The following is a 27,993-nucleotide window of genomic DNA, read 5'->3' as shown; positions in this document are numbered from 1 at the left end:
CCCAGAGGAGCCAGCTCGTTCTGTGACATTGTTCTCATCACCTCCTCCCTCCCGCCCCCCACCACCCATATTTACCCCAGGGAATTTGAAAGGCCTCCATATAGCTTTCAGCAGTCCAGAGATGTTTGATAATCCAGTCCTGCTCGGCAACACAGGGAAGAGCGCCCAGTTGGCACTGCGGCGGCTTGCAGTCTTTCAAGGTGCTTTACCGACACCCGTGTTTTCATAAGGCTATTACTTTTCAGACTGCCTCAAGCCTGGTGCCAGTCACTGGTTACAATATGCAATCACCCTCAGTAAAAAGTATTGCTTCAATAACCCGGAACAGAAACTTCCCCCAGCAGTCACACCAATTGTACTCAGCTGTGCTTCTGAAGGTGCTCCTCTGAGAGCCACACTTTTGGCTGAGGATGCGGCACATTGAGTGTGCACACCGTAAAAAAAAATCACCTTTTGTGACATGCCTGCAGGCTACATGATAGTTAAGCATTACAGTTTTATAGTCCTTGAAGTACAAGTTCATAGGTTATTATGATGTTCTCTGCATTTGTAGAATTATTCCTGATATATATATCTACTGCTGCTGATATATATATATAAATATATATATATATACACTGATACACTACATTTTGTCTAAACATGGAACAGACAATTACTCAAAGAGTATACATTTCTGGTTTGTTTACAACACTTTACCTGCCTTCCGTTTGGACCTGTTTTCCCAGGAGGACCTGGAATCCCCTTGGAAATAAAGAGAGATAACACAGCTCTTGATTACAGTGTGCCATGTTTCCATTCCCAACCAAGTCACATCTCAAACACTCCTCCAGTCTCTCATCTACCATTTGCATCTTACAACAAAACATGGAAACATTGCAATGGAATGAGCTACTTAAGCAAGAAGTTGACATTTAAATTCAGTCTTTTTATTGCTTTTTATAGGTCATTTTTCCAACATTGGCCTGGGGATTATGGAAAAATGTGTTCAATTATTTTTATTGCTTCAAAACATGAAATCCCATGAGCCTTGATCACCATAAAAGCTGCCAGTGCCAAAGAAATTCCCGACACAGGCAATGCGATATTTTTTGTTCAGTCTTCCCATGATCCAATAAAACGTATATACTGTATGACTTTACCTATCTGGAGAGGTTTATTCACCATGGCAAACTGGCCCTGACTAGTCTCTCCTCAACAAGAACATGTACAAATCGAAACTTTGCAAGGACAAGACAAAACATAGACAGCTAGAAAATTATTCAATGCGGTTGTTCAGTTCTTGCCAACATCTTTTTTTGGAACAGAGAGGCATGCTGGTGATGGAAAATAAATTAACTGAGTTATATAGTCACTCAATAGTGGAGGGAATTCAAGAGAGGAACAGCATGTGTTACACTTCATCCGCAGTAAAACAGAGAGACAGACATGCTAGGGTTACAGTATATTTTTACACAGAGGAAAGCATATACATGCAGTTTCCCTGGACTCCATAGTAAAAAAAAAAAAGCAACAGGAGTAGACTCCTTATATTGAATCACATGACTTACTCTCTCTCCTTCCAGGCCTGTTGGACCGGCTACACCTGGAGGGCCGATGAACCCCTAACAGAGTGGAATTAACAATCCGACCAGTTACAGGAGGCTGGACACTTGATATCCATCAAAGATGAGACGTGTCAATTTTTGTGTCTGCATCTAATTTAACTTTACTAAAAAAATATCAGTATACATAAATAATATATGATATAATACTGCAGTACCTACTTAAGTGTTTATAAAACTTTTGGGAAGATGGAATATCAAAATATGGCTGAAATAGTGCAGAAAGCCGTATACATATACAATTATTTGGTTGATGCTTCAATTTCACTATTTCATCTTTAAATAAACACATACATTACCAAGTAAAAGTACAAATCATTTGTCTGTGCATGTTCTAATAAATGTTTTTAATGTTATACTATACATCTAGTTTCCTGCAGGACTGAATGATGAACAATACCACTTAATAAATAAGAGAAAGTCTGAGCTGCAAAATGCTGTACTCTTTTCCAAGCCACCCTTCAATATCTGGAAAAGTATTTTCCAGAGCCCATCAAAATATGAGGGTCTCAGTAAATTCATGATTTATGTGAAACACTGTTAAAGATTTACTGTGCATTGGTATTCTCCTAGAAAATGCACTTCTTTCTATTGGGAAAAAAAGAACAAAGCTCATTGCTGAATTGCTGAGAGCGACATTTTAGCTTTGGAGTGCTTCATGGCTCTGTGCTTGGGCTTGCGGTATGTCCTCTTCCTATATCATTTATGTATGCTTTAACTAGTCATCCAACACAATTCCCCCTCCCCCTGCTTCCCCTTGAGAGGTCAGAGCTAGCTAGCGTCTTCTGTGCAGGAAGTACAGCTCATCATTAGTCTGGGAAGGCCCGCCCCACTTCTTCCGGCCAAATTGATTTTGCCTCAGAACTGGGTCTGGCAAACTTTGGATAGCCGTTCATTTCAAGATTTCCAGAATCCTTGGAGCCAATCACAAACTGGCTTTTGGCTACCTGGCGCGCCATTGGCGGATTTAAAATAACCACGTCTACCGTAACAAAAGCGAAACTTAAGAGAAAAGCACAGTAAACTATATACTGCTTTCGCGGCTGTATTGGATGATTTCAAAGGCAAGTTTTCTTTGAAAATAGAACAGAAACCTGCTCTGGAACAATTCATACAGAAAAAAGATGTGTTTGCTTTATTACCGACCGTTGTATCGTTGTATAGTATCGTTGGTCTGATTGGTTAAAGGCGTGTCCAATTACGTGAGTGAAGTGGACCTCCATTGAGGAGTTGGCCAGACTAACTGAACAAATGAAATGCAGTGAAGGGGCGGGGAATTCCCAGACAAGCTCATCATAGCAACTGCATGTTGTTATATATTTACATAGATTTTTACTATACATATATATGTTGTTAAATATATGTTTGCTATTGTTATATATTTTTTCCACATTAGGTTGACTAAATCTGGCTTTATCTGCACACGTGCCTTACTTGGGTTGAAGTTGATGTTGTCCTGTCTGTTAACTAAATCCCCCTTAGTTAAGCCCTGTTGGGACAACTGGTTCTCATCATGAAATACAGTAACCACCTAAGAATGTAAGATTGTGTTTTCACCCTGCTGCATCACAAGGTCAATACCTCACCAATCATTCATAAGATATGGGCAGGATGAGTGTGGAGTTTGTGTTCAATATGAGGCAAAGGGTTCCTTAAAACTGAGGGATTACGCTCCCAGGTTGACCACTTCCAGAATCCAAGAGAAAGGCAATCTAGGCTACAGAGGTGGCAGGCTATCTGCTATGTTTTGGCTTCTTGTTAAATGAAATCACATGGCCAGTCAGTCAAAGATGAAATAAGATAGACGGGAGGCCGCTTCAGCTCTTTCTTTCTCTCTCGTCTTCCACTGTCTGCCATTCTTTTCCCTGTACTTTCTTCCTTCTTAGACATTCCTCTGAGATTGGAAAAGTCCAGGCTCAGTAAATGCCTCTGAAGTCCCCGGACATAAAACAATGCAGTGATTTGTAGGTCTTCAGATGCAACTATAAAAGCTTTCAAACTATAATGTAGGTCTTTTCTGGGGTTTTTTCTTAGCTTTCTCTCGTCAGCCAATTTCTTCTTTTCTTGCTCTCTCCTCCCCTGTTCATTTTGTCATTTTGAACTTTTCTTTCTCCCACCCCCCCCCCCCCCTCAGTCTCTCCCTTCTTTTCTGAGCACTGTCTTGAATCCCCCTACTTTTCTTTCACTGTAACCCTACCCCCACCCATTGTCTCTCTCTCTCTTCCTCTCTCTCTCTCTCTCTCTAGTCTCTCTCTCTCTTTCGCTCTCTAGGTTCTCTCTCTCTCTCTCTCTCTCTCTCTCTCATGCTGGTGCCTCCTGAAGAGTATGCGCTGTGGGAGTGGTCAGCCGGCACTTCGTTAAATAACACAGGCCCTTGAACAGCCCCTAGTGGAGCAGCGCAGCATTAAAGAAGCAGCACACAGACCCCAGGTCAGCTATTGGTGAACAGGAATGGTAGCCTGAGCTGCCTGCCACTGTCTAATCCTCTCAGGAAATTAAAAGTTCACATTTTACAGCACAGGAGGGAAAGAGGAGAGGATTTTGCTGTACTTACACGGACACCTTTAGGACCTGGGTTACCTTCTGGTCCAGCCAACCCCTGAAACAGAGCAGACATGAGGAGGAGAATGCACTATCCCATACAACAAAATGGAAATATTTGAGGAAAAGTGTGTGCCAAATAGCTTTAGATAGACAGTAGATGGGGAAAATGTAAAATGTAAACGCAAAAAATGTCATATATAGAGGTACTTATTATGGTAAAGCGATGAGCAATGAGAACTGGCTAGAGTTAGGGTTATGTGTTGTGTACATTTTTCAGTGAGGTAAAGCATGTGCATTCTGGGCAGTTAAGGGGGGAAGTTGTGGTGGCACACATGGTACTGTAGTAGTAGGATTCTGGGTAGTGTAGTTTTTAAGTGGATCGTGGTCACTGCACCTGCCTGCCAGGGTAACCTGCTGCCCCGGTCTCGCCTGGTAGTCCTGGCAAACCCTGCGGGAGAGTAGAGAGAGGGGCATGAAAGAGAGGAAACTATGCCAGCGGAGAATAAGACAGGTATTGTTCTCAGTTGTTCCCCCGACCCATGAGGCCCTTCCCTCTGCCATGTCCACAGTCTCTGTGCTGAAATACCCATCTCTTCCAGTTCCCCGCCACTGGCAGTGATCCAGGTCTGATGGCGAAATATGAGCTGAACTGTTATCTAGCTTGCGCTATTACTCAAGCATCTCAACTTGGGTAATAAAAGAGCACAAAATACTGATACTTATAACTAATACTAATACTAATACTGATAACCCTGTCTTCAGTGGTGGTATCAACCAAATTATGGTTAAAGCTTCAGTGTATACCTTGTCTGACATACTGTAAATATTCCATATTACAATGTCTCCTAATGACATATGATACCCTTAGTGTATTGAAATTAGTATGAGGATTGTAATTAATAAAGCATCATGATCTAGACTGTTAAACTGATCAAGGACTGCTTTTATATGTCTGGCAATGCCTGTCAGATGTAAATAAATATTTGTTTTCAAGGGTGCCATTTTTGACTTATGCATAGAAATTACACAGGTGATAGAGATGTGTAACCTAACGTATCTAATTTTTTCCTTCTAGCGTTAAAAACACAAAGTGAATCTCTTTTGTCTGTTAGGCCAGCCGCCAGATGGTCATGTTTGGTCATGTCATCAGTGTTTCAGGGCAGCTTGGTGTAAGTGTTAATTATTAGGTTCTGAAGGCTTGTACTTCCTGTAGAAAGGACACAGGGATGAAAGATGTGACGATAAGGAGGAACAGCTGACAGGAGTGACATAACCGGTGACATGCAGACCACAGCTGTCTGTGTGTGTGTGTGTGTGTGTGTGTGTGTGTGTGTGTGTGTGTGTGTGTGTCTGTGTGTCTGTGTGTGTGTGTGTGTGTGTGTGTGTGTGTGTGTGTGTCTGCGTGTGTGTGTGTGTCTGTGTGTGTCTGTGTGTGTGTGTGTGTTTGTGTGTGGGTGTGTGTATGTGTGTGTGTGTGTGTGTGTGTGTGTCTGTGTGTGTTTGTGTGTGTGTGTGTGTTCATCTGTGTTAAAAATGCATGACAGATTGAGCAAGAGTGAGGAGACAGACAAATCAGCGTGTGAGGCAACTGTTCTGGGTATCAGTGTCCGTGTGAAAACAGAGTGATAAAATAAAGATTGATCATACAATGATTTGGGTATGTACTTTTTATGCACATGTGTAAGCGCATCACATGTCAAGGATATAAGATGAAGTGTGTGAACAAATTACCTGATCTCCTGGCAATCCTGGAGGCCCAGTGTACCCTTTTGGACCCTGCGAGTAAAACAACAAAATCAACTCCTAAACTCTAATAAGATCCTTTAACACTGGCCTGGACATTGCCTCGCATGAGGACCATCAGTCCTTTGACTCAGAGCCTGCCTAATAGACAATACTGGCTTGCTTCATTACAAATTAAGTGATCCTTATCCCTGTATTACTTATATTTCTCTGTCAGTGGGTAGTTAGTAAACAATGAGATGTACATAACAACAGAGGGCAGTGCACTGTGGTGGTGTCAGAAAAGGAGGGGCATGTCCATCCAGTCTGAATTCTCTGAAGGGTCTGGAAAATTCCCAAGGCCAATACTCCAACACCCAGCAGCCTAATGGCACTACCGAGGTCAAAGGTCGGCATGAATTACCTCCTAACCTGCCCTAGACCTGACAGGCTATTTCTGTTGGGGGTCACCTTCCGTGTGGGAAATCTGCCTTAAGCACGCTAGCAACAGCGTAATGATCATTGTTGAGAGCAGTACTGGGAGGCTGTTATTCACTTCCCACCATATAGACAGCATGGCATTGAGAGGGTACGCATGGCAGGAAAATGGCAGGACGACAACAAGCGTTTTCCAAACCTCAAAAGCTATTAATGCGCAACAGTGGTGTAGAGGATAGGATAAGAGGAGGCGAAGAACTGTAGTTTGGGGGAAACCACAAATAACTCGAACAGAAATCAGTAAAACAGAAACATCCTCAAATGGGGGGTTTGAACTTGTAGACCGCAGCAGTTCAGCATTTTAAGGATATCTGGCACAGCGTTTCAAGGATAGTTTTGCTGAATGCCCAGCTACATACACAGCATATTACATAGAACAAGGGTGGCTCATAACCCAAAATGTTATCTGACAGTTAGATCTACACTGAGATGCCCTGAACTCAGGCCAAATGTTGTCCAGATATGCTTTGGGTTTGAACCCACTTCAGATTGCTCCATTCCTGTGTCCAAGGAGATCAGGTTTGATTGGTTGGTTGGGGACCCTGTTCAGGCAAAGAAGGAGATAAAGAACTAAAAAGAATCTGTGGGCAGTGTTGTGCCATTTAATCACTTCCTAGGTTGTGACACCTGAACTCTAACGGAGCTCAATAAAAAGACTTCACTTGTGAGGGTCAGAGAAGGTTGGTCCAATGTCATCCATTTCCTATGAAAATACCTCATGGGGCCTAGTTCATCTTCTGGGTATTAGGTTAAGTTTCTGCAAACATTCTCAACAGTCCTCACGGGACAGGAGACGCAGACTCGTTTCACTGAGCTACTGTGCTGCAGACACGCAGCTTAAATAGAAGCTCCAGTCATTCATCTTCAGGTATATCCTCGCAAGGGATTTACACTTGCTTTTCTAAAGGCTTCCTCGGAAAGACAAGTCACTGATAAGGAAACATGGAATCTGTAAGTGTTTATGAAATAGGTCACACACTAAGTCTATTGAGTCCGTTGTTGTAGGCATAATATTTGGAAATAAAAGGTTATAGGATTGTTTATGACCTTTATTACATGTCAGTAGATGTGTTATTACATGTGTTTGACGTTAGGTAATTCAAAAAACTAAAGCTTAGACTGATTTTAAAGCCTTGATTTAAGTGACAGCACACAGACAGCAAGAGGGTTGCTCTTAGGGCCAGTTGCTCCTTGAAGTTGTTTGGGATGCTTGTGGCCAGTGGGAGCATAACCTCCCATGGAGTGTATTTTCCGCCGTGGGATGACCTTTGACTTTTAAGGTGTTCTCGGGTTCTCTCAGGGCTGCAGACGTACCCCTGCCCCGACCGACGCCAGGGCTGCGGTGGCAGCCGGCCTCTGAGAGGCCAGACGGCAGCCTTGCACTCTGACACAGGCTCTTTTTGTCACGGCGGTAACCTAATCCAGCTCATAGCCTGTGTGTTGAGAGGAGCTGGGTGGCAGCTGGAGCAGCAGCAGCAGCAGCCTCTGATTCCAGTGCAAGAGTGCAGGCATAAAAAAGTGAAGCGCTGGCGCTCTGTGTGGAAGGATTGTGAGGACTGTAAAAGCACACAGTTAACCCCTAGGTTTTAAATAGTGCCAAGCTTGTGTTACCCGCTCGGAGAGGACGATGAATGAAAGACAGCCCTTACCGGTGGACCTGTGAAGCCTGTTGCGCCCGCAGGACCCTGACGTCCCCTGTCTCCCTGAAACACAACCAACATCAAAACAGTCAAGGGCGTGGACTCTCACCCACCGTCGCACAATTATTATGGAATTATTATAACAGCGGTGTGCACCAAAAATGTGCTTTGGGTTAGTGGAATAGGGAAATAGTTAGTGAATGGAGTGGAGTGTTATGGTATGGCGTTATCACTGGGAAAGGAGTTTAGCGGAGGCCCAGCAGAAAAGAGGCTTGACCTTATGATCTTAGATCTGCAATCTAGAGGTGATGTTATCGCTGAGAAAATATTTAGGGATAAGTGAAGGGGTAGGGGGAAAAACAAAGTTACAGGAAGGAGAACTGAAAAGATACATGACAAGAAAGCCACAAAGGCTCCAAAGACAGTCGCTGAGAGAGAGAGAGAGAGAGAGAGAGAGAGAGGGAGAGAGACTGGAACAGGAAGAGCCATGATTTAGAGCAGATATGAGAGGAGCTGACAGGACATGCTGGATTTAGGGCTTATATCTCAGATGCTTTACCTGGTCCCCTGCAGGGGCCTGGCCAGGGGAGAGTCCGGGATCACCTTTGGAGCCCTAACAAAAGACAGATTCACCACACCGTTACTTACTCAAGCCCCCTCCTTACATAAGAGCACTCATTTCCACAGCCTGAATGGTGTGCAGGATGTGTTATCAACTATTCAATTTGTATGGTTTTCTCTTACAATAAAGACTTTTTTAGTTCTTTTAGCTGGAAAAGAAAGAGAATACAGAGAGACTTGAGATTACATTCTTAGCTGACAACAGAGATCTCAGCAGCGAGATCTTAATCAATGTGTTTTTTCCCTCAAAAGCCCCTTGTCACTTCCTGAGTGATCCCTGTATTCATGGGAGACATATAGCTGTCAAGCTTTGTGTATGTGTGCACACGGCCATTGAGAGAGGACTCCTTGAGAGCATTGATTGGTGGGCTGGGTGAAGACATCCTCTCTTAAGCTCTTCTTTTGAGAACCCTTCTGCCCGGAGGAATTGAGACACAAAGCCACGTCAGCCCTGACTCAAGAGGCTACTGACAGCAACATGAATTCCTGGGAGTATTTTGCAAAGCAAAAAGTAGTGAAGGGGCAGGGGGAGCAGAAACCAGGAAATGAAACAACAATTCATTTGACGTGGGCTCAAACATGTGGTCTTGCCTGGTAATCTTCCATTGACATGTTTACAACTTTGGCAACTCTACAGACAGTTCTCAACAAAGGAGTCCTCAGTAACACCATTCTTAAAACATTGCTGAAAACCCCAAAAATATGTATTTGCAGGTGGGAGTTTTACTTCACGTTTTTCTGCCAAATAGGCATGACCTCTGAAAAGGAGCAAGAGGTGTTCTGAGGATCAGTAAATATTTCTATCACAGACTAAATATTAAACAGAAAACTACCATGCCTTCATAGGCCAGATAACTCGGTAACTCTGAGCACTGAACTGTTAGCAAAGTAACGGTTGATGAGCTGACTGATTCATTCTCATTCAAACACTTAGTTGAGGATGAAAAAGATTTCCTTGTGAAATCCTGGTTCTTTTCTTGGAAGGAAAAATATTGTGTGTGCAGATATAATCCAATTTCTAAGGCTGAGGCACATCATCAAAACATTTCTTCAAGCCCACATGCAGGGCTGTAGTGGAGGGTAAACGCACGTAAACGCCGTTTACGCACCTTTGGAATTTTGGAAATAGCGTTTACGCACCTGTAAATGGCGTTTACGCACCTCAAAGTTCCATGGGCATTGTATTCCGCCGTTGGAATAATGAGAAATAAATTTTGTGTCATTTTAAAACACCAACATTTCAAATTGTGGAACATATAAACGCTGTAGTCATCATTTTCATCTGTGCTGTACTATGGTCTGTGAACCACCAATCAGTGTCTTTGCTGCGCCGGCGACACCAATCAGGATCCAGGAAGTATGTAAACACATAGGCTACACGTTGTGAATTAAGCTGCCTGCATACCTCGGAATGGATTAACTAGCCATGGATATCAGGCGATTTTTGAAGAGACTATCGAGTGCTCCAACTCCCACAGATGCCCGCAAAAGGCCTGAAGGAAAAAAGTGAGACTGAAGAAGATCAATTCACGTTTTTAAACGTTGTTTTGGTTCGGACAACATCGCATTAAAACAGGGACAATCTCTATTAGTAACGTGCTTGCGATTACGATGATGTAGGTAATAAGCCAGCCTTCCCGGTCCCATCTAAATAGGCCTAATAAAACGTAAATTATTTCAGCAATTGAAGATGCATGAGTAATTATCCACACGCATATCACTGTAGATAAATAGCTAATAATAAGCTTATTCATTGAAAATTGTAGACAGATTCTTTGCAAGGCAGTAAGACATAGTTAAGTGAATTGCTAGGTGAAATGTTTTAGCTTAGCTATATAATCTTTTATTTTCGAGGTCAAGGTCAAATATAAGTCTAGAAGAGGAGCAACTGCAGAACAAGCATTAACCCGACCGGTGAGCCAGAGGCATAGTCATAGACATAAACGTTCATTGATGTGCATTCATGTCTATGGGCAGAGGTACTGTTTGCATTCCCTCTGTGTATTTTCACTTCGTTTTAATGTCAGATCAGCAAGACTAGTAGTTTCTACGCATACGCTCAACCCAGTTTGCGAGGGGTTGCGCAATCTGAGATGAGGCACAGCTCATTGCTGCCTCACCGTCTCGCTATCTCCAGTTTGAACAGGACAAGCACAAATTCAGCGATTTTGATTATATAAATCCTCACAATGATTGGAATCATGCAGAAAATATATTTATAGCACAGATCAGTAGAAATTTGTATTTTACTTTCATAATGAATTGTGTTGTTGTGTTGACATTGGAGGTTTCTCCAATGGTTAAAGAACAGGGGAAGTGTTTAATTGCAGCATGGTTTCTTTTTATATCAGCTGTAACACCCAGGGCCTGTTTCTAGAGGCCTTAATATTTTTGTAGGTCCTATAGATGTCCTTTCTTTTGTCTCCCCCTCCACCCCCTTCATTGTTGTGAGGCCTACAGGTGAGTCGCAACGCTTTGTGTTGCATTGCTTCACGTCGAGGTCTGTCTGATCACAAAATTCATAGTTTGCCCACCTCAAATTTTACCACTACAGCACTGCCCACATGAACACACACACGCGAACACACACACTCACACACACACACACACACACACACACACACACACACACACACACAACAGCTGTCAGTTCCAGCTTTCAGGACACTGCCGAAGATCTTTAGACACACCAGGTTTCACACAAACACACAAACACACATACACACACACACACACACACCAGTTTACACACAGCTACAGTCATGTTCCCATCCCAGCTTACTGAGGGATTTTGAGTGCGAAAATGAACAGCAGTCAGCTTGTTGCCATTCTCTCGAGTGCTTCAGCGGGATGACTCATACAAGACGCAATGTGGTGATAAATCTGGCTGTTTTAGCCCACAGCCATAGTTCCTCATAACTGCAACGGCATCCAGAATGGCCTCCCATGGCAGCCATTCAAGGTCAAAGTTTAGGAAACACACACACACACACACCAACAGACACACACAGAAACAAACACTAGATCATTTTTAACGTTCAAAAGGAATTCATTTGTTGGAAGGGCAGGGGGAAAAAGGATATGGCTGTAGTATTAATGTGTGTGACTGCAGCAGGGACTCCACAGTATAACACTGATTGGGAAGATAATGCAGAGGCAAAACGTCTACCAAACAGGCTGCAAACAGTCACAACTGCATTACAAGCCCAGTTTTTGTAAACCTGAATAATTCCCCCGTCAACACAATGCAGAGGCTCTGCAGCTGTTAAAAGGCAGTTTTGTAAGTTTCCTCCTCTGCAGGCAATCATGGAACATTTAACCCCCCCCCCCCCCCCCCACACACACACACACACACCCTCCCAAACTGCGGCTCTGGAGCAGCCACTGACTGGCCGCAGACGTCTGCCGAGCACAAAACCACATCCACATCGGAGCTGCTGCTGCTGCATGGAGCACAGCCCGAGAGCGAGTCCAACCCAGCCAGGCCCAGCCAGGACAAGCCCAGCACAGCACAGCCCCTTCCTGGAGCCCCTTCTGAAGTGTTTTATGGGGGGTTCCGCTTCCTCCCAGTCCACATTAACTGCTGCAAGCCTCGCTGCACCTACGTGAAGTGCATCCTGTTACAAGAAAGGCCCTTAATTGTACATCGCCTGACTATATAAAGCAATGAAGGAAGACATGGAAGATGGGAGGGGAGTTTCACACTCCCAGACACGGACTCAAATGATCAGATCGGATGCGGTTTTATGAGATGATGCAGTGGACAGGGTTTGAAAGCTGCCTTTCCCCTGAGGCTACATGCTGCATTCCATTTTATTACTCTGCTTAAAAACCCAGCTGTGCAAAGGCTTTAATAATGCAAATATATAACCAAATAAAAATTTAAAACAACCAAATAAATAAAACAATAATCACTGCACATAATGTGAAAAATAACTAATTAACCCAAAATATCTTTGGTCAGTGGATAGACCCTTTCCTGTATGTAAAGAAAGACAAATACCCCATAGAAAAACTACAGGCCAATACGCACTAAGTGTGTGTCCATAAATTAAGAAACTTGGTGCAATCGGAGTCGAAACACTGAACAGGTTGGCTCGGAGACAGCGTGCGGAAAAGACTGCAGGTGCATTTTCCGAAGCTTTACATCCTCATTACGACACCACTGAGGATTTCCAAAGGGTATTAAAAAAAAGACTAACAAAGCATCTATCCATGAATCTATCTTTCTATCCATCTCTCTGTCTGTGTATGATTTTTGGGTGAGCTCCATCCTGTCACTGATTCAATGCTTGCAGGGTGTGAAGGGGCTGAGGTAAGACTTCCCAGAGCTGAGGTGTCAACAGGTGTTGAAGAACAAGTAGGTTTGAGGAGACACACAGAGAGGTTTGTGGGAGGTTGGGTGGAGGCGGAGGCGGATCAGTCCGGTAAAGCGATGGCAAGCGAGTGGCGTGCCAAAACCACAGCAGTGATTGTCAAAGGCAGCTCTTCATCAAGCAGATGCGGTCGGATCTGACTGGGCCAACGCGATGGCTGACAAGTGTGCACTGTACAGAACAGCGACGTGATGTCAGACTCCTGTCACTCTTCAGTCTCAGAGCAGAGTTGTGGTGAGCTGAAGGCAAAAACACTTTTGGAGCGTGTTCTTTCTGTGCAAGAAGATGTGTGAGTGTGTGTGTGTGTGTGTGTGTGTGTGTGTGTGTGTGTGTGTGTGTGTGTGTGTGTGTGTGTGTGTGTGTGTGTGTGTGTGTGTGTGTGTGTGTGTGTGTGTGTGTGTGTGTGTGTGTGTGTGTGTGTGTTTGAGTGTGCGTGTGATAAGTCATCTACACAGCCAAACATAGATAATGAAATACACGGTGAGCCGGTTCTGCAGCACTCTGCACATGGTGACCCAGAGAGACAGCACGCCAGCAGAAGTCATTCCACAATCCGATTCAGCCCGCAAAACTTCAAGGACTGCAAAACAATAGTCCCCGCTCGAAACATCTGTGGACGCAGCCCACTGATTCCCTACTCAGACGTCAACCTGCAGTGAGAGTAATAAAGGCTCTTAGCAGTGTTATTAATTCTGCCCTTTAGCTCTGAGACTGAGTTTATCCAGACACAAGGCTGACAGGCCAAAATTAGGCTGGGCTGGAACGGCTAGATAGGACGCTAAGTAAACAAAGGTAAAAAAAAAAAATTGGAAAAAAGATCGTCCGCAATACCAAAGACTTGGATGTGTTCTCGGGTGCATGCAGCCTGACCAAGACTGTGCGGTCGGGCAGAAAGACGAGATGAGCCTGGGGTGAAATGTGCACATATCTTGGCCCGGACCTGGAGGCTTAGAGCATTCTTGAGGCGGAGGAAGGAGGATCAGTGGTGCAGACGGCACAGATCCAAGGATGAACCACGCCGGGCCGCGCTGAGCCGAGTCGGGGCTTGATGCCATTACTCTTCAGATCTGAGATCAGATGGGCAGAGGCGGCTGCCCGTGGACACGACATTCACAAGGCCAAGACAGAACATCACATTGTTTCTCTCCGTCAATCCAGCGCCCATTACAGTCTTTACAGTCCACCAGTAGTGTTTGATCAACCGCCTTACCACTGGCTCTCCCCTCACCCCCCTCCCTCTGCTCCGGAGAGCCCATCTGACAGACAGAATAGTGGGATCATCGCACTGACCTGCTATTTTACCTCACTGAGCCTGAGGATTGCATAGAAGATGCACACTGTAAAGCTAACCTCTTCACAGATTTTCCTTACACACACAGACAGACACAGATACAAATACACCAATGACATTTTAATCTTCATATCAGATCCATGCACTAAATCAAAGTGTATTTTTATTCCCTCACCAAGGGAAAAAACAGCATTCCTTTGGGAGAGCTGGAGTGCTTTCAGTCCCTCTGAGACAAGTGCTGAGGAGAATGTGGCACAGTGCTGAAGTGTCAAAGACATTGGCTTTGGAACACATTTCAGAGACGTTTGAAAGTGAGGCCACAAGCTATCTCCTTGTGATATATTGAGCGTACTTTTCATTAAAACAAATAAAGCCGTCAGCTATCGAAAGCTTAAGGTATGGGTCCAGTGTCTTCTCAAAAAGCAAATATGCAAACATGGGACCATTCCACTGAAGCTGGAAAAATCTTTGACCATGATTTATAGTAATGTATTATAAACAGACAAAAATGAAATAAGACTTAAGCCAGAGAGAGGGAGTCAGAGGCTGGATCAGTGGTTGACTGTATACAGTATTACCTCAAAAACTTGCAAAAAACTTCCAATTTCATGATACCCAGTGTGGACTGCTTTGTCTATATACTACTTGCAAATGTTACTATACTGAAGTGGGCGGAAAAAAAACAGCAGTGAAAGCATTAGCAAACAAACCCCCTTTATGAATCATTGAGCATGAATCATGATAGCAGAGGGTCTTTTCCTAGCTTGAAAGAGAAGACTCCAGCAAGCACATCCCGTTTCTCCCAGGAACAAATTAATCAATGCCCAAAGCACACGCCTACTTCAACTATCAGCCAACACAGGCCAGACCAGGTGTTTTCCATGGGTCTACACTCACACACATGCTCGTTCTCGCGCTCTCGCTCTCCCTCTCTCTCACTCCCTTTCTTTCTCTCTCTCTCTCTCTCTCTCTTTCTCTCAGTCTTTCTCAAACTCTGTGCTTACTTTGAACACACACACACACACACACACACACACACACACACACACACACACACACACACACACACACACACACACACACATACACACACATAAAAAATGCACACGTACACAAAGTCACCTCCCCGAAAAAAAGAAAAACATGCCCGCTTCCTTGGTTTGGAAAGAAAGATAAGGGCATTTTCCCCTCATCTATCAGCAGCTCACCGCCTCATCCAGCCTCCCCAGTGCCCAAGAGGCACTTTCCACCCATTTAAAAGACTTGCAACACTTCGCCGTGACAGGACTGGCAACCAGAGCCGCCTCCTCAAGCTGGATATTAACATGTCAGCCACCTCCTGCTCACCTCTCTCTTCAATCGAGTCATCAATCTCCATCAGGAGTCATTTGCTCCTCATATTTAGGAATGAAGAGACTGTGCAGACAGAGGGGGAATAAGGAGTCTGTGCAGACAGAGAGGGACATGGCCTGGAGGAGAATGAGCTACTGAGCTACAATGCTGACCAGCTTGGGTGGAACTGCACAGGGTTAATGTGTGTGAAAGGGGTCGGGATGGGGGGGATTTGACGTGACCGAATTCAGGGTTTTGCTGAAAGTTCAATGCCTGTGACTGTGGATGGGGTCTGTGGCATTATAACATGGATGACATTAAACATCAGTGAGAATTCTCCTTGGATGTGTGTGTGGCCTTGAAACTTGCCCCCTGCCCCCCACCACACACACACACACACCTAAGGAGAAGCAGACATGAGACAGGAGGGGGGTCGGCCAAGGCTGGCTGTGGCCCAGAGCTGTGAACTCACCTTGGGACCAGGTAAACCAGGCAGGCCAGGGTTCCCATGGGGACCAAGCGGACCCTAGACAAGAGAGAGAGGGGGAAAACACACACGCACACAAACACACACACACACACACACACACACACACACACACACAGATTATTCACTGCCATAGCATACAAGATCCAAGACCAAGGTCTGCAGTTGAAGGACTACATCAGTATCTTATCTATGGGGCAGATAAAGTCACTAAAGCCATTCTAAAATCCTCAGGGGGAAAGAGAGGCTTGAGGCCTTGACAGCCGAGGGCTTTGGGGAGACAGGCCTCCCTGCTCCCTGAGTGATAAACAGTGACTGTAAGTTATACCTCAAAGGTAGTCCACTCACCATCACACCTATATATAATATGATGTCACATTTTTTCCCATATGCCAAATCTGTGCCTTCTTCCCAGTATTGTGGAGGAATGCAGTAGCGAGCAATGCACATCTGCACTCCTGCTGTTCTCTCTTGCTCTCTCTCTCATACACACACACACACATTATTATTCTCACATATTCACTCTTTCTCTCGTTTAGGTTAGACTCCACTCTGGTGTAAATGCCCCCCCCTTTTTAATTTCAAGATTTCTGTGGTATCCAGGTTGAGCACAGGCGCTGTGCAGGACTGAAAGCTGGTGAAAACCCACCGCTGTTTCAACTGCTAACATGTGCAGCTTGCTTTCATTTTTCTTCCCTGGGCCAACCCTTAATGCCACCTTCTCTTTCTCGCCCACACACTTTCCATCACTTCTTATGTTGCTGTAGCCATGTTCTGCGGTAAGAACATTTCCTTACAGTGTAGGCATGTGAAAAAATACCACATGGTTAATACTGTTAACTCCTTGATCCATGAGAACCGAACGCGTCCTATTCTTTTCCTCTGCATATTCCTCTCTCACTCACACACACACACACATGCATGCATGCCAGATACACAGACAAACATACACATACACATACGTATACACATACACACAGAGGTAAAATATACACATACACACAGCCTCTTTCGTTCTCTACCTCACAAAAACAAAGACATGAAACACACTCTCTCTCTCTAAGTTTCTCTCCCTCTTTGATTTTAAGAGCAGATGTTTTAATACAGCGGTTCTGGGAGAAAAGTGCTAACACCTGTGTGAGGGAGACACAGACACACACAGTGCCCTGGGCATTGAAGAGCGTGGCGGCGGCTGGCTGCTGTAGAGCTCTGTGCAGCTCCACCGCTGTGCTACCCTGCAGCAAAGCCTCCATCACCACCAAACATCTCATCTAATAAACCTCCCTTAGTCTCCAGCTAATGGACCTCCATAGTCTCCAGCTAATGAACCCCCCACCGTGCCTTAAAACATACAACCTCCCCCAAACATTCTCTTTCTTGATATCAACTTGTATCGGTAAGCAAGACTTTAACGTAACACTACTACACAATGATACTGTTCGCCATTTCGGAAATTGATTCATGCAAATCCTGCCAACTTTTGTTCCTCCAAAGTTCACAACATCACAACTGTCATGTAAAAACGACCACAACAAATCATTTCTCTATAGGATAAACTGTTTTGGTATAATCACTGGTCTTACTGGCACATAGGATAAGGGTGTGAATAAACCCACCGTACTGGGGATCTTTCAAGAGGACCTCATTCTAGAGTATTTCAAAGTTACAAATTAAAGTAAGCATCTGTTTTAGCAATCCACTGACATTGATTATACCCTGTAGATGCAGTGGAGCTGAAATGTAATTGCACCATTTTAACCCGTTCCTTTGGTAGCAGTATAACAAAGTCAGCCAAAGTGCTTGGCCTAACATCAGCTACCAATCGAGCTCATAGAATAATAAAGAGCGTCTTTGTGATTCTTTGCCAATGGAAATGACACGCTGTAGGCATCTTAGGCAGCACACCAGCATCAGCTATTATAAATTACTTTGGCTAAGACAGTGATTTTCAAAGTTGAACCATTAACACATTTCCCAATCAGTGTCAGCTGTGCAGCTACACAAGCTGGCCAGCTTGATAGTGGGGGAAAAAATCCAATGAGCATCAATCATCCCAGTTTCATGACCGTAAGTGGCTCACAAATGAGCACAATAAAAACACTTTTGAGGTTAAAATAGTGTGAACTGTTGACAGAATGTATTGCAATAATAATGCACTGATTTGATTCATTTTCATTTGCTAATCTTACCAGTAATTCCCTGTCATTTAACAACATGGCTACAAGCCCACACCTGCACACACACACACACACACACACACACAATCAGAATGTGCTCCTGACAATGTTTTTGACAATGCCTCCCCCCTTCAGACAACTGCAGAGAGCAAAATCCTGATTTTGCTGACAGTGGACGGAGTGGTGTGACAGTCTTCCCGTGCCTGTCACATGGGCTGCACACATTATGGAGCTCTGCTCTGACATCACACAAACATCGTTATGGAGCTCTGCTCTGACATCATACAAACATTGATATGGAGCTCTTTTCTGACATCATACAAACATCATTATGGAGCTCTGCTCTGACATAATACAAACATCAGCTGAGGAATCACTCCTTTTCTCACCCGTGGTCCTCTCTTTCCAGAGGGTCCTGGAAGCCCAGACGGACCAGGAGCACCCTAGAGAGAGAGAGAGAGAGAGAGAGAGAGAGAGAGGTAGAGAGAGGTTAGACACAGGGATTGTACTTGTATTCATTTGGATTTAATATAGCCATGATGCTTAAGGATGTCTTTAGGAATAACATAAACCTGATGTTTCTGCATGAGAAAAGCTAAGGCTGTTTCTACTAACCCAACCAGCATATCAACCAACCTGCCAGTCCATGCTTAACAGAATACAGACATTTATTACCTATAATAACGTACAGTGTGTTGAGATTATACTTAGGGTTTGGGTAAGGGTCAGTGTGACTGCATCCTGCAACGTTTCCGCGATCACATCTAGCCTATTACCAGTAATCACATTGAGGAGATTATACTCGAACGATATCAACATCAACAAACCGTCTCACATTAATGACCACTTGAAACTTTTTATGAACCTTGTAGTGACATGGGCCTCAACAGGGGTTTTTGGCCAAGGCACAGAGAGATTGCCTCGCTGGCAGCACTTCCCTCTCAGAAAGTAATGCCGAGTGAGTATATGTCAAATGACTTAGAACATAATGGGTTGGATATGCTGGACAAGACACTGGGCTCTTTCCAAACATGACAACAGACTGGTCTGCAAAGGCTCACAGTCATGTCCAATTCATCCAGCCCATTGGTTTCCCTCTGATTGATGTACTGCCGCATCCTGTTCCTTTAATCCAATAACCATTTCATAAAACAGGGGCGACAGTCAAAAGACATCTCATTCTGCTGGGATTGGTTTTGCCAGCGGTGTGTTTCACAAGTTGATAAACTGGAAATGAACTGGGAAGAACAGCTGAAGAACAGCTGCTTTTTCAGAACTACAGTCACTACACTACACAGATAATCAAGAATGTGTAGTAATACATTCTAGATGGTGACAATGATGCTCTAAAGCTCAATGACACAATGTTGCCCACTGCTCCTTTATTTGCATTGCAAAGAGATGCATTATTTGCATCTATATACATTTACTTGCATTTGCATACATGAAGGTTAAGAGCTATCACAGTTTACTGTTTACATGATAGCGCCAGAAAAATATACATAAATAATGAATAAATGAAATAAGATAAAACAAGAAGCACAGTATGCAAAGTACTGCTGAACCATAAAGATTCAATTTTTTCAGCAGAACGTCTAATAGCGTTTCCTTTTTGACAACAGCCTTTACTGCACCTTTAAAAAGCGTCAAGCCATATCTGTGAGAAATTCTCTGGGATTCCTGGAAAACTGTGAACGCTGCTGGACACATGCGAAACAGCGCCAGCAGCATGTCTCTGACTTGGCTGCCTTCAGTATCATCAGTCATTCGAGCAGTTTGCATTTATTGCTGGCGTCCAAATCCTAATGCATAGAGACATGACGAATGAATGAATCTAATGATATATAACCAATCCCTTCCTGATGTGGTTAATATGTGGACATTACTGTGCAATGAACATACCATATGAATATCACACACAAAACAAAAGACATGTGACACAGCTATGGTTGAGTCAATTTATGACCATAAATTGGTTCAAGGCAATGCACATCTGCATGTGTGTGTGTGTGTATGTGTGTGTGTGTGTGTGTGTTTGTGTGTTTGTGTGTGTGTGTGTGTGTGTGTGTGTATGTATACAATTGCAGGTTTCATTTGAAGCTCTGTTTGTTTTCTCTGTGGTGTCTCTTTGCAGATGGAGACAAGTGCTGTTTTTGACATGATCAATGGAGCAGAAGGGCTTCATTGCAGACTGGCCCATCCCCAGCTACTTCTGGGGGGAAAATATGACTGCGAACTGGAGGCCTTCCAGAGTCATTTGCACAGTTATCATCTGTCTTTTGCGTGGGCATTTTCATGGGTTTCCAAAGTAAACAGAACCAGCAGAAACCATCTCAGGGCCTCGGCGGTAGAGAGAAGGGATGCCAATGTTAATACAGGAGGCTAATCTCCCACAAAACTGCAGTGTTCAGTGGGCTCGAGGAAAGAGCTGAATTTGCAGCATGAATACAAACAGTCCCACTTTAAATCATCTGGGAATGTTCACAAAACAATAAATATGACACTATAAATGATATCTGAAGGTTGGCTGCCCTTGAACTTTGACTACTTTCCCATTTGGATGCTGTGTGTCCTATTGTCTTTGACGCAACAGCCTACTATTTGAAAAAGCCATAGCATGTAAGCACAGTGACTCATCTCTTGCTTTTAATCCACTGGACTCACTGAACCTTTAACCCCCAACACAATCCCCCCTGGTCCTTCTTCTCACAGACTGAGCAATGTGGGGGGGGGGGGGGGTTTCTCTGGCTCTGGTGGTTCCGTTCCTATGGCGACGTGGTGACTGTTGGGGCCAGTTGTTGTGTTGTAACATCTGGGAGAGAGAGGGGAACTCCGAGCGCGGGCCTACGACAGAATAGGGAGTGTATTACAGCCAGCTGTTCATGCCTCCATCTGCCTCCTCCTCCTCGACCAAACGATGACCCACAAGGACTTGAGATAGATAAGCCCTCATCATCTTCGACAGCGCTTCATCACAAGGCACCACACAGCTCGCTCACACATACCGACGCACACGGAGCAGCGGCCAGCGGGGTCACACATGGCTGGGTCACCCTCCGAGTTCATCTTTTTCGCACAGCCAGCTGCCCCTGTCTGACTTGAGAAACCAAACGTCTGTGAACTCCTCATGGCGCCACATTTTTTAAGGTGTATGATTATGGGGGGGGGGGGGGGGGACAGTATATGTGATTTAGAAGGGATTTCGAAACAAGGGGGAAGTGCGCTCTCTGGAATTGCAGCTGGTGGATTTGCATCCCTGGACGGGGAACACGCTGAGCGTAGCCAGAGGAGCGCGGAGCTAGATCCAGCCAGAGTGCAAATAGGGTGAAATCAAGACAAAAGAGTATATACTAGTATACCACGCCATACTACACTGCATTAAAGCCCCATTGCCACAGCTTTTATGGGAGCACGCCAAACATGACCTTCCATTTCTGCTCTCCCTTCCAAACATGACCAGCGCGGTCTGTGCTTAAGTGAAAGCGGTGAACACAGAGTGAAGTCTTAAACAGATTAAAATGTTAGTGCTGGTAGCGGTCCTCCAGCAGTTGGATCACTTGTCTGTCTTTTTTCTCCCTCTCTCTCTATATATATATCTCTCTCTCTGTCTCCCTCTCCCTCCCTACCTCTCCCTCTCTATGTCTCTCTCTCCCTCTCTCACTCTCTATGTCTCTCTCTCTCCCTCTCTCTCTCTCTCTCTCTCTCTCTCTCTCTCCCATTCTCTCCCTCTCCCTCTTCCTCTCACGGTAGCTCGTTTGTTTGCATAATCAGAGCGACTGTTTGGCTGATTGCCTTACTGACCCACTGACCCAGTGTGCATCTGACCCAGGGAGCTAAGCCCGCCCTCATGAAAATAACATGAAAATAACAAGCTCCTCCTCCCACCCCAGCTAAAAATATGTCCAGGGTCCCTTTGAGACAGCCTGCTCGCTAGGCCGGTCAATGAGCATTGGGTTTTTGACTGAGCACAAAGCTAGACGAAGACGGATGTCCATACCTTATAAAGCAGTATTGTATTTGGTCAAGGTGTATTGAGTTGATGCATATGCACATACAGTACATTATATGACGTCATGTTAGAAACCATGGTTAAGCTTTCTAGAGCCTGTCGTGAAACGCGCAAGGCGAATCTGGACCTGCTTACCTAGCAGCTCACATCATCTCATTTCCATCCACTTAATTCCCCTTAGGCAATACGTTGTGGAATACATACATCTGACTTCACTGAACCCACACTGTCCTCCAACACGACTCTCTCTCTTTCTCTCTCTCTCTCTCTCTTTCTTTCTCTCGAATACGTGTTGATATCCCCTTGTTCCCACTGTCGCTAGGCAGTGCAATTCCGAGCATGCATGTGCACTTATAAATTACTTCATGCTCTCAGCCATTACAGCACGAGAGCTGGCAGCGGTTCAAAAGGAAAATGACGTGTTATTCTTACCACCTGTTGATACATGAAAAAAGTAAGAGCACTTGGACAACCTATCACCTTGCTTCTAAATCAATACATGGGCCTGCCAAAATATTTTTCTTTCATATACTTTTTTTCCCCAGGAGATTCTGGGGAACTCTGTGTGACACAGCCAAATGGAATAGCTCTCAAATTACTTTATAATGGCTATAAATTAGCTTGAATAGCACTGAATTGTTATTTGACTCATTTCCCATGCACACTTTTTTAGTTTGCATCGACTTGTGGAGGTCTGAAACACTTTGAAGGTGCCACAAACTGATGCAAACTCAAGAGCATAATTAGAAAACTGAGCAGAAAAAAAAGCACACTCACCGGAGGGCCTGGTTCTCCTTTCGGACCAGGGAGGCCGTCATAGTCAAAGAAATAGTCTTCCTCCTCATAGCCGTAGTCATAGCCATAGCTGTCCGTGTCGTCCTCATTGAAGGGCCGTCCCTGCGGATGCTCCTCCGAGTCGTCCACCTGGTTGTACGAGCCAGGGTCCCGGTAGAGGGTGGTGCCGTTCGGACGTAGCTGGGTCTCCATCAGCTCATCATCGGGCTGCGGCGCCCTGGTACCGTTCCTCTGGCCTTCCTTCAGCCGGCTCTGCCTGACGGGGGAGATCAGGCCAGGGGTCACTGCACCCGTGGGACGGAGCCTACGGCGGAGCCACTTGTCCTCTGTGTCATTGGCATCCTGAAGGATGGCTTCGCCTGCAGGGGTGATGGCATTGGGGTTGATGGTGGTATTTCTGCCACCAGTACTGGCTGTGGTAGTCCTCGAGGCGGCGGCGGCTTCAGACACCATCCTGCTGAGGGGGCCTGGGGAGGGACTGGAGCGCTGCACAGCAAACGTCCTCTCAGTGTGAACCCCCGGCTCAGGCTGCACAGAAGTGCCCAAGGGTGGGCTAGTGGGGGTGGGTGGAAGCAGAGGGGAGGTACTCTCCTGCCAGAGGGGCACCAGGGGAGCAGGCGAGGCTGATGGGGACCCCCGAGAGGATGAAATTGGGGGCACATAGGGCCCTGCTCCGCTCCCAGCTCCGCTCTCCGTCGGTGGGGGCGATCGGAAAGTGTCCGCCAGGCGGCACTGTTTTTTAACATAGTCGCAGTACTGCGCCGCAGCCTGGGCGGAGGGGTAGATGTCCAGCTGGCACAGGGCCCCCTCCAGCTGGGCAGCTGTAGAGTTCATCCTCCCCAAAGAGAAGAGGCCGCTGGAGGCCAGCATCCCCGGCAACCCAGCGGGGGTCTCTTCGCTGTACCGGACACTCCCGCAGTGCGCAAAGAATGACACAGAGCGCGGGCGCACCCCCACGGCAAACGAGTGCCATCGCCCGTCCAGGACGCTGTGTTCAAAGCTTACAGCTGTCGCCTCGCTGACATACACGACCACGCTCTCAACCAGGAGCTGAATGCCGAACTGCAGCCTATCGCTGCCGTCCCGGACACTGAAAAGAAATGCATTGTTCGCTCGCCAGGAGCGCAGGCTTACTATGACAGAGAACTCCTCCCCGAGGTCGGAGGGGAACAGCTCCGGAGCGGGAGCCTCAATGTGGGCATCCTCGCCGAGGATAACGCCAACTCCAGGCGGAAGGACGTCCAGGGAGGGGCGAGGGGGCGAGGGAGAGGGCGCAGTCGTGCCAGACAAGTGCGTCTCTCTGCGGCCTGTGAGGCCCAGCTGAAGAACAAGATCTACACCTGTGAGGAGAGAGAGCGATACACATAGAGAGATAGAGAGATGTATAGAGAAGGAGAGAGAGGGAACAGAGCAATATAATTAAGTTATTCACTAAGTTCTCAACTAGTACCTGTTAAATGCAAAATTAGAGACATTGATATGTCATTATAGGTGATGTCATTACATTTCATGAGAAAGTGAGTAAGGTAACAGGATGAGAATTACTTCCCAGAAGCCCCACTCTTGCTGCCACTGAGGAAGATAGGGACCAGATGAGGAGGGGGGGGGGAGGACTGCTGTGGGATAGAACTTTAGATACTACAACATCTTGTTCGAATCACCGTGACTATTAGGTTCACGGAAAGCGCTGACTCATGGATTTCTCTCGTTCCCAGGTTGTTCATCTGCAGATATGTCATACACATAAGCGATTGAGGATAGAGGGCATGGAAGATGCATTAAGTCCACAAAGCTGGTCTGGACATTCTGCTTTGGATTATTGGCTAGAGAAGAAGTGGAAGTATATCAAAATTAAAAGACATGAAGTATACTAAATTATTATTACTTTACAATTTTCCAGTGTGGATGACTGGTATTTTTAACCTTGTATATGAAAGGTTGCCAATGGTGCTGCCAAAAATTGTAAATGCCCTGGTACAGACACATTATTTTAAGTCATGGCACAGTCTAAGTGAAGGTGAAGTTTTCCCTTGCTGGACACCTTGAAAACCTCTCAGAGGCAGAAGAACCTGACATACTGGCTACAACATTGCAAAATTATACCGTACACTGAAATAAAAAGAAAGCAATCATATGGTCCTGACCAAAGAGGGCAAAAGGGGTTCATCTTCTCAGAAAGACAGGAAACCAAAGACCTTTTAAACAGTTTAAGAATGCCAGAGGGGGGATCCCAGGAGGTGCGACTGCAGGGAAAGGCATGTTCATTACTAATCCAGAGACAGTGGTTTCCTTTGAAACGTTCCTGGTCTCATTCTAGGGGCGATTTTTCACAAAGTCTGTTTTATGATTTTACAGAAGTGGGAGCACTGCATGCGTACACCGACATTCAGGCTGAAGAGTTCATGTCTTTTTTTATTTTGGTCTCAGGTTCTCAGTTATAAAACATACTTCTGGTATAAACTCCGACTGAGGTTCTCTGGGGTCGGAGGACAAAGTGCTGTTTTAAACACTCAGCCACTCAAACCACAAGGGTGTGGTGGTGGTGGTGGAGGTGTTGGTGGTGGTGGTGGGGGTGTCGGACATCAAAGACGCATCACTGCCATTTCTGACAAGTCACACATGTATGACCTTGTGACCTCTCACCCTTTTCTTGGGTCAATTCAGACAGCCAATAACTTATTCAGAGACCCCCTTGTCTTTAAATGCTGACAACAGAGACATAAGACTGGTCTAACAGATGTCTCCGCAATAAAAGTCAACTTTAGTTTAAGAATGCCACCAATTTAGACCTCAGACTAAGCGTACCTACATGACATTTAGCGCTCAGCGGCTATACGTGGTTTCTTAGTATTTCAATTTGAGCCTCCAAATTCAAAACATGGATATTTGGCGATTCTAGCCTGTGATCTTTCCACCCTCAGATTTTTGTGTCATGCCAAAACCACGTCACATCCTAACATCTGTTTTTGTTTATCCCACTACAATGAGAGTGAAATGATGTTGCTACGCTTAACGGTGTTTACTATCGAGTCCTTATGTTTAGAAAGTGAACTTGGTGTCGCTTGATAAAGGGTTCTCACTGGGCGACATGGTTCTAATCTTTTGCTACGTGAATGCTTCAAAAATGGGGCCAAAGGTTGTGTTTTATAGACACTGTGTGTGTGTATGTGTGTGTGTGTGTGTGTGTGTGTGTGAGAGAGAGAGACGGGGAAACACACGAATGGAGACAGACACAGACAAAAAGAACATGCGTGGCCGCAGTATCCGCATCAAATCTAGACCCAAAAGGAGAGTAAGAGAGAGAGAGAAAGAGAGAGAGAGAGGAAGAAAGAGAAAGAGATGCCCTTGACATTCTTTGCCTGGGGAAACGTCAGCCTGGATTCCAATTAACCTGTCTCATATGTGAAGACAAGCTTTTTCAACCCGCACGACGCATTCCTCTGGCAGCCCTGATGGATCCGATCCGTGCACAGGAAGGTCCACTTTGATATCCAGAGCAAAGGGGTTCGGCAATGACGGGCGCCAACTGAGTTTGCTATCTGAAATGGACCTTGGCCAAGGCTTGAGTTGTTTAATGAGCTTGTCCATCCTGATTTAAACCATAATTTTGGAAGGGATGGACAGACAGGGAGAAAGAGATGTCCAAACGAAGAGGGAAAGAAAACTTGCTCATACACTGCAAACAGTGTATTGAGTGGTTGACCAGAGTACATACTTCGGAAATCATTTGGAGGAAAGCAAGATCTACTCCTGATAAATTCTGAGAAAACATGTATTGTTCCAGGCTCCATCAGGATCAGTATAAAAAAAACTTTAGAAGCAATTGCTTCATTCTTCTCTTAGTCAGTGGTGCCCTAGGAATCCAAATCCATCCAATCCAACCCAAGACCTTGCTCATCTCTATAAAAAAGAAAGCGGGTTATGTGAAATGGCACCTTCGTCTCCACCTTCCCATAAGGGAGGTTTTACACTCCTGGCCTGACCCCTAGTTGAAGAGACGGTTAAGGGTTTGGGGTTAGGTGGGCAGCTGTGAGAGGGGGCCAAGCGGTGTACACAGCACTAAGTGAGTATGTCGGAGGAAACAGAAGAGAAGTGAGGGAACCACGCTCCATCTAGCCTCATTGCTTTCACACTCCCCAGCCAAGTTCCAGCACACACACAAAAAATACAGACACAGACATACACACACACACACACACACACACACACACACACACACTCACACACACACACACCACATACACAGACTGACAGAGAGACACAAACACACACACACTTGCACACATATATCAGACATGCACGGGAAAAAAAACTGGCATTTTGTTTCTGTTATCTATGTGTGATAATTTATTTACTGGATGCATTTGGAGAAGAGCAATCTGTGTGTGTACGTGTGTTTTATTGTGTGAGAGAGAGCTAGAGAGAGAGAGAAAGAGAAAGAGCCAGAGAGAGAGAGAGAGAAAGAGAAAGAGAGAGCCAGAGAAAGAGAGAGAAAGAGAAACAGAGAGCCAGAGAGAGAGAGAGAAAGGAGAGAAAGAGAAAGAGAGAGAGAGAGCATTCCCAGCACTGCCCTGCACTTGGGGAATGCCTGATTTAAAGCAAGCTGGGAGAGAGGAGCGGAAAATGCAGGCCTGTTACAGCCTGCGCGGCAAGACCCAGGAAGCAAGAGCGGACATGCAGAGAGAGAGACACAGAGAGAGAGACAGAGTGAGAGAGAGAGAGAGAGAAAGAGGGATGTTTAAATGAAGAGGGGGGGAGAACAGCTCCTGTGCACAGCTGTCCTCTCTGTGCCCTGCTTCCTCTCTTACTTCCCTCCCTCTCTCTCTTTCTCTCTCTCTCCCTCCCTCTCTCTATCCCTTTTTCTCTCCTTCTCTCTCTCTCCCTCTCCCGCTCCCTT

General features: G+C 45.3%; 1 protein-coding gene across 5 annotated transcripts in view; it reads right to left on the bottom strand.

The window, feature by feature from the left end:
- Positions 1-27,993, bottom strand: part of col24a1 (collagen type XXIV alpha 1 chain) — a 110,727-nt gene that overhangs the window by 65,947 nt on the left and 16,787 nt on the right. For all 5 annotated transcript variants that reach the window (XM_080860566.1, XM_080860562.1, XM_080860563.1 and 2 more), the window contains 10 exons: positions 23,079-24,436; positions 18,682-18,735; positions 16,101-16,154; positions 8,568-8,621; positions 8,018-8,071; positions 5,880-5,924; positions 4,543-4,596; positions 4,159-4,203; positions 1,551-1,604; positions 700-744 (listed from right to left, as the gene is read on the bottom strand). In XM_080860566.1, the coding sequence (XP_080716692.1) occupies positions 700-744; positions 1,551-1,604; positions 4,159-4,203; positions 4,543-4,596; positions 5,880-5,924; positions 8,018-8,071; positions 8,568-8,621; positions 16,101-16,154; positions 18,682-18,735; positions 23,079-24,436 (1,817 nt within the window). The remainder of the gene's footprint in view (positions 1-699; positions 745-1,550; positions 1,605-4,158; positions 4,204-4,542; positions 4,597-5,879; positions 5,925-8,017; positions 8,072-8,567; positions 8,622-16,100; positions 16,155-18,681; positions 18,736-23,078; positions 24,437-27,993) is intronic.

Source organism: Sprattus sprattus (assembly GCF_963457725.1).
Source record: "Sprattus sprattus genome assembly, chromosome: 2".
Classification (NCBI taxonomy): Eukaryota; Metazoa; Chordata; class Actinopteri; order Clupeiformes; family Clupeidae; genus Sprattus; species Sprattus sprattus.
This window is presented reverse-complemented; position numbering and strand designations above follow the sequence as displayed.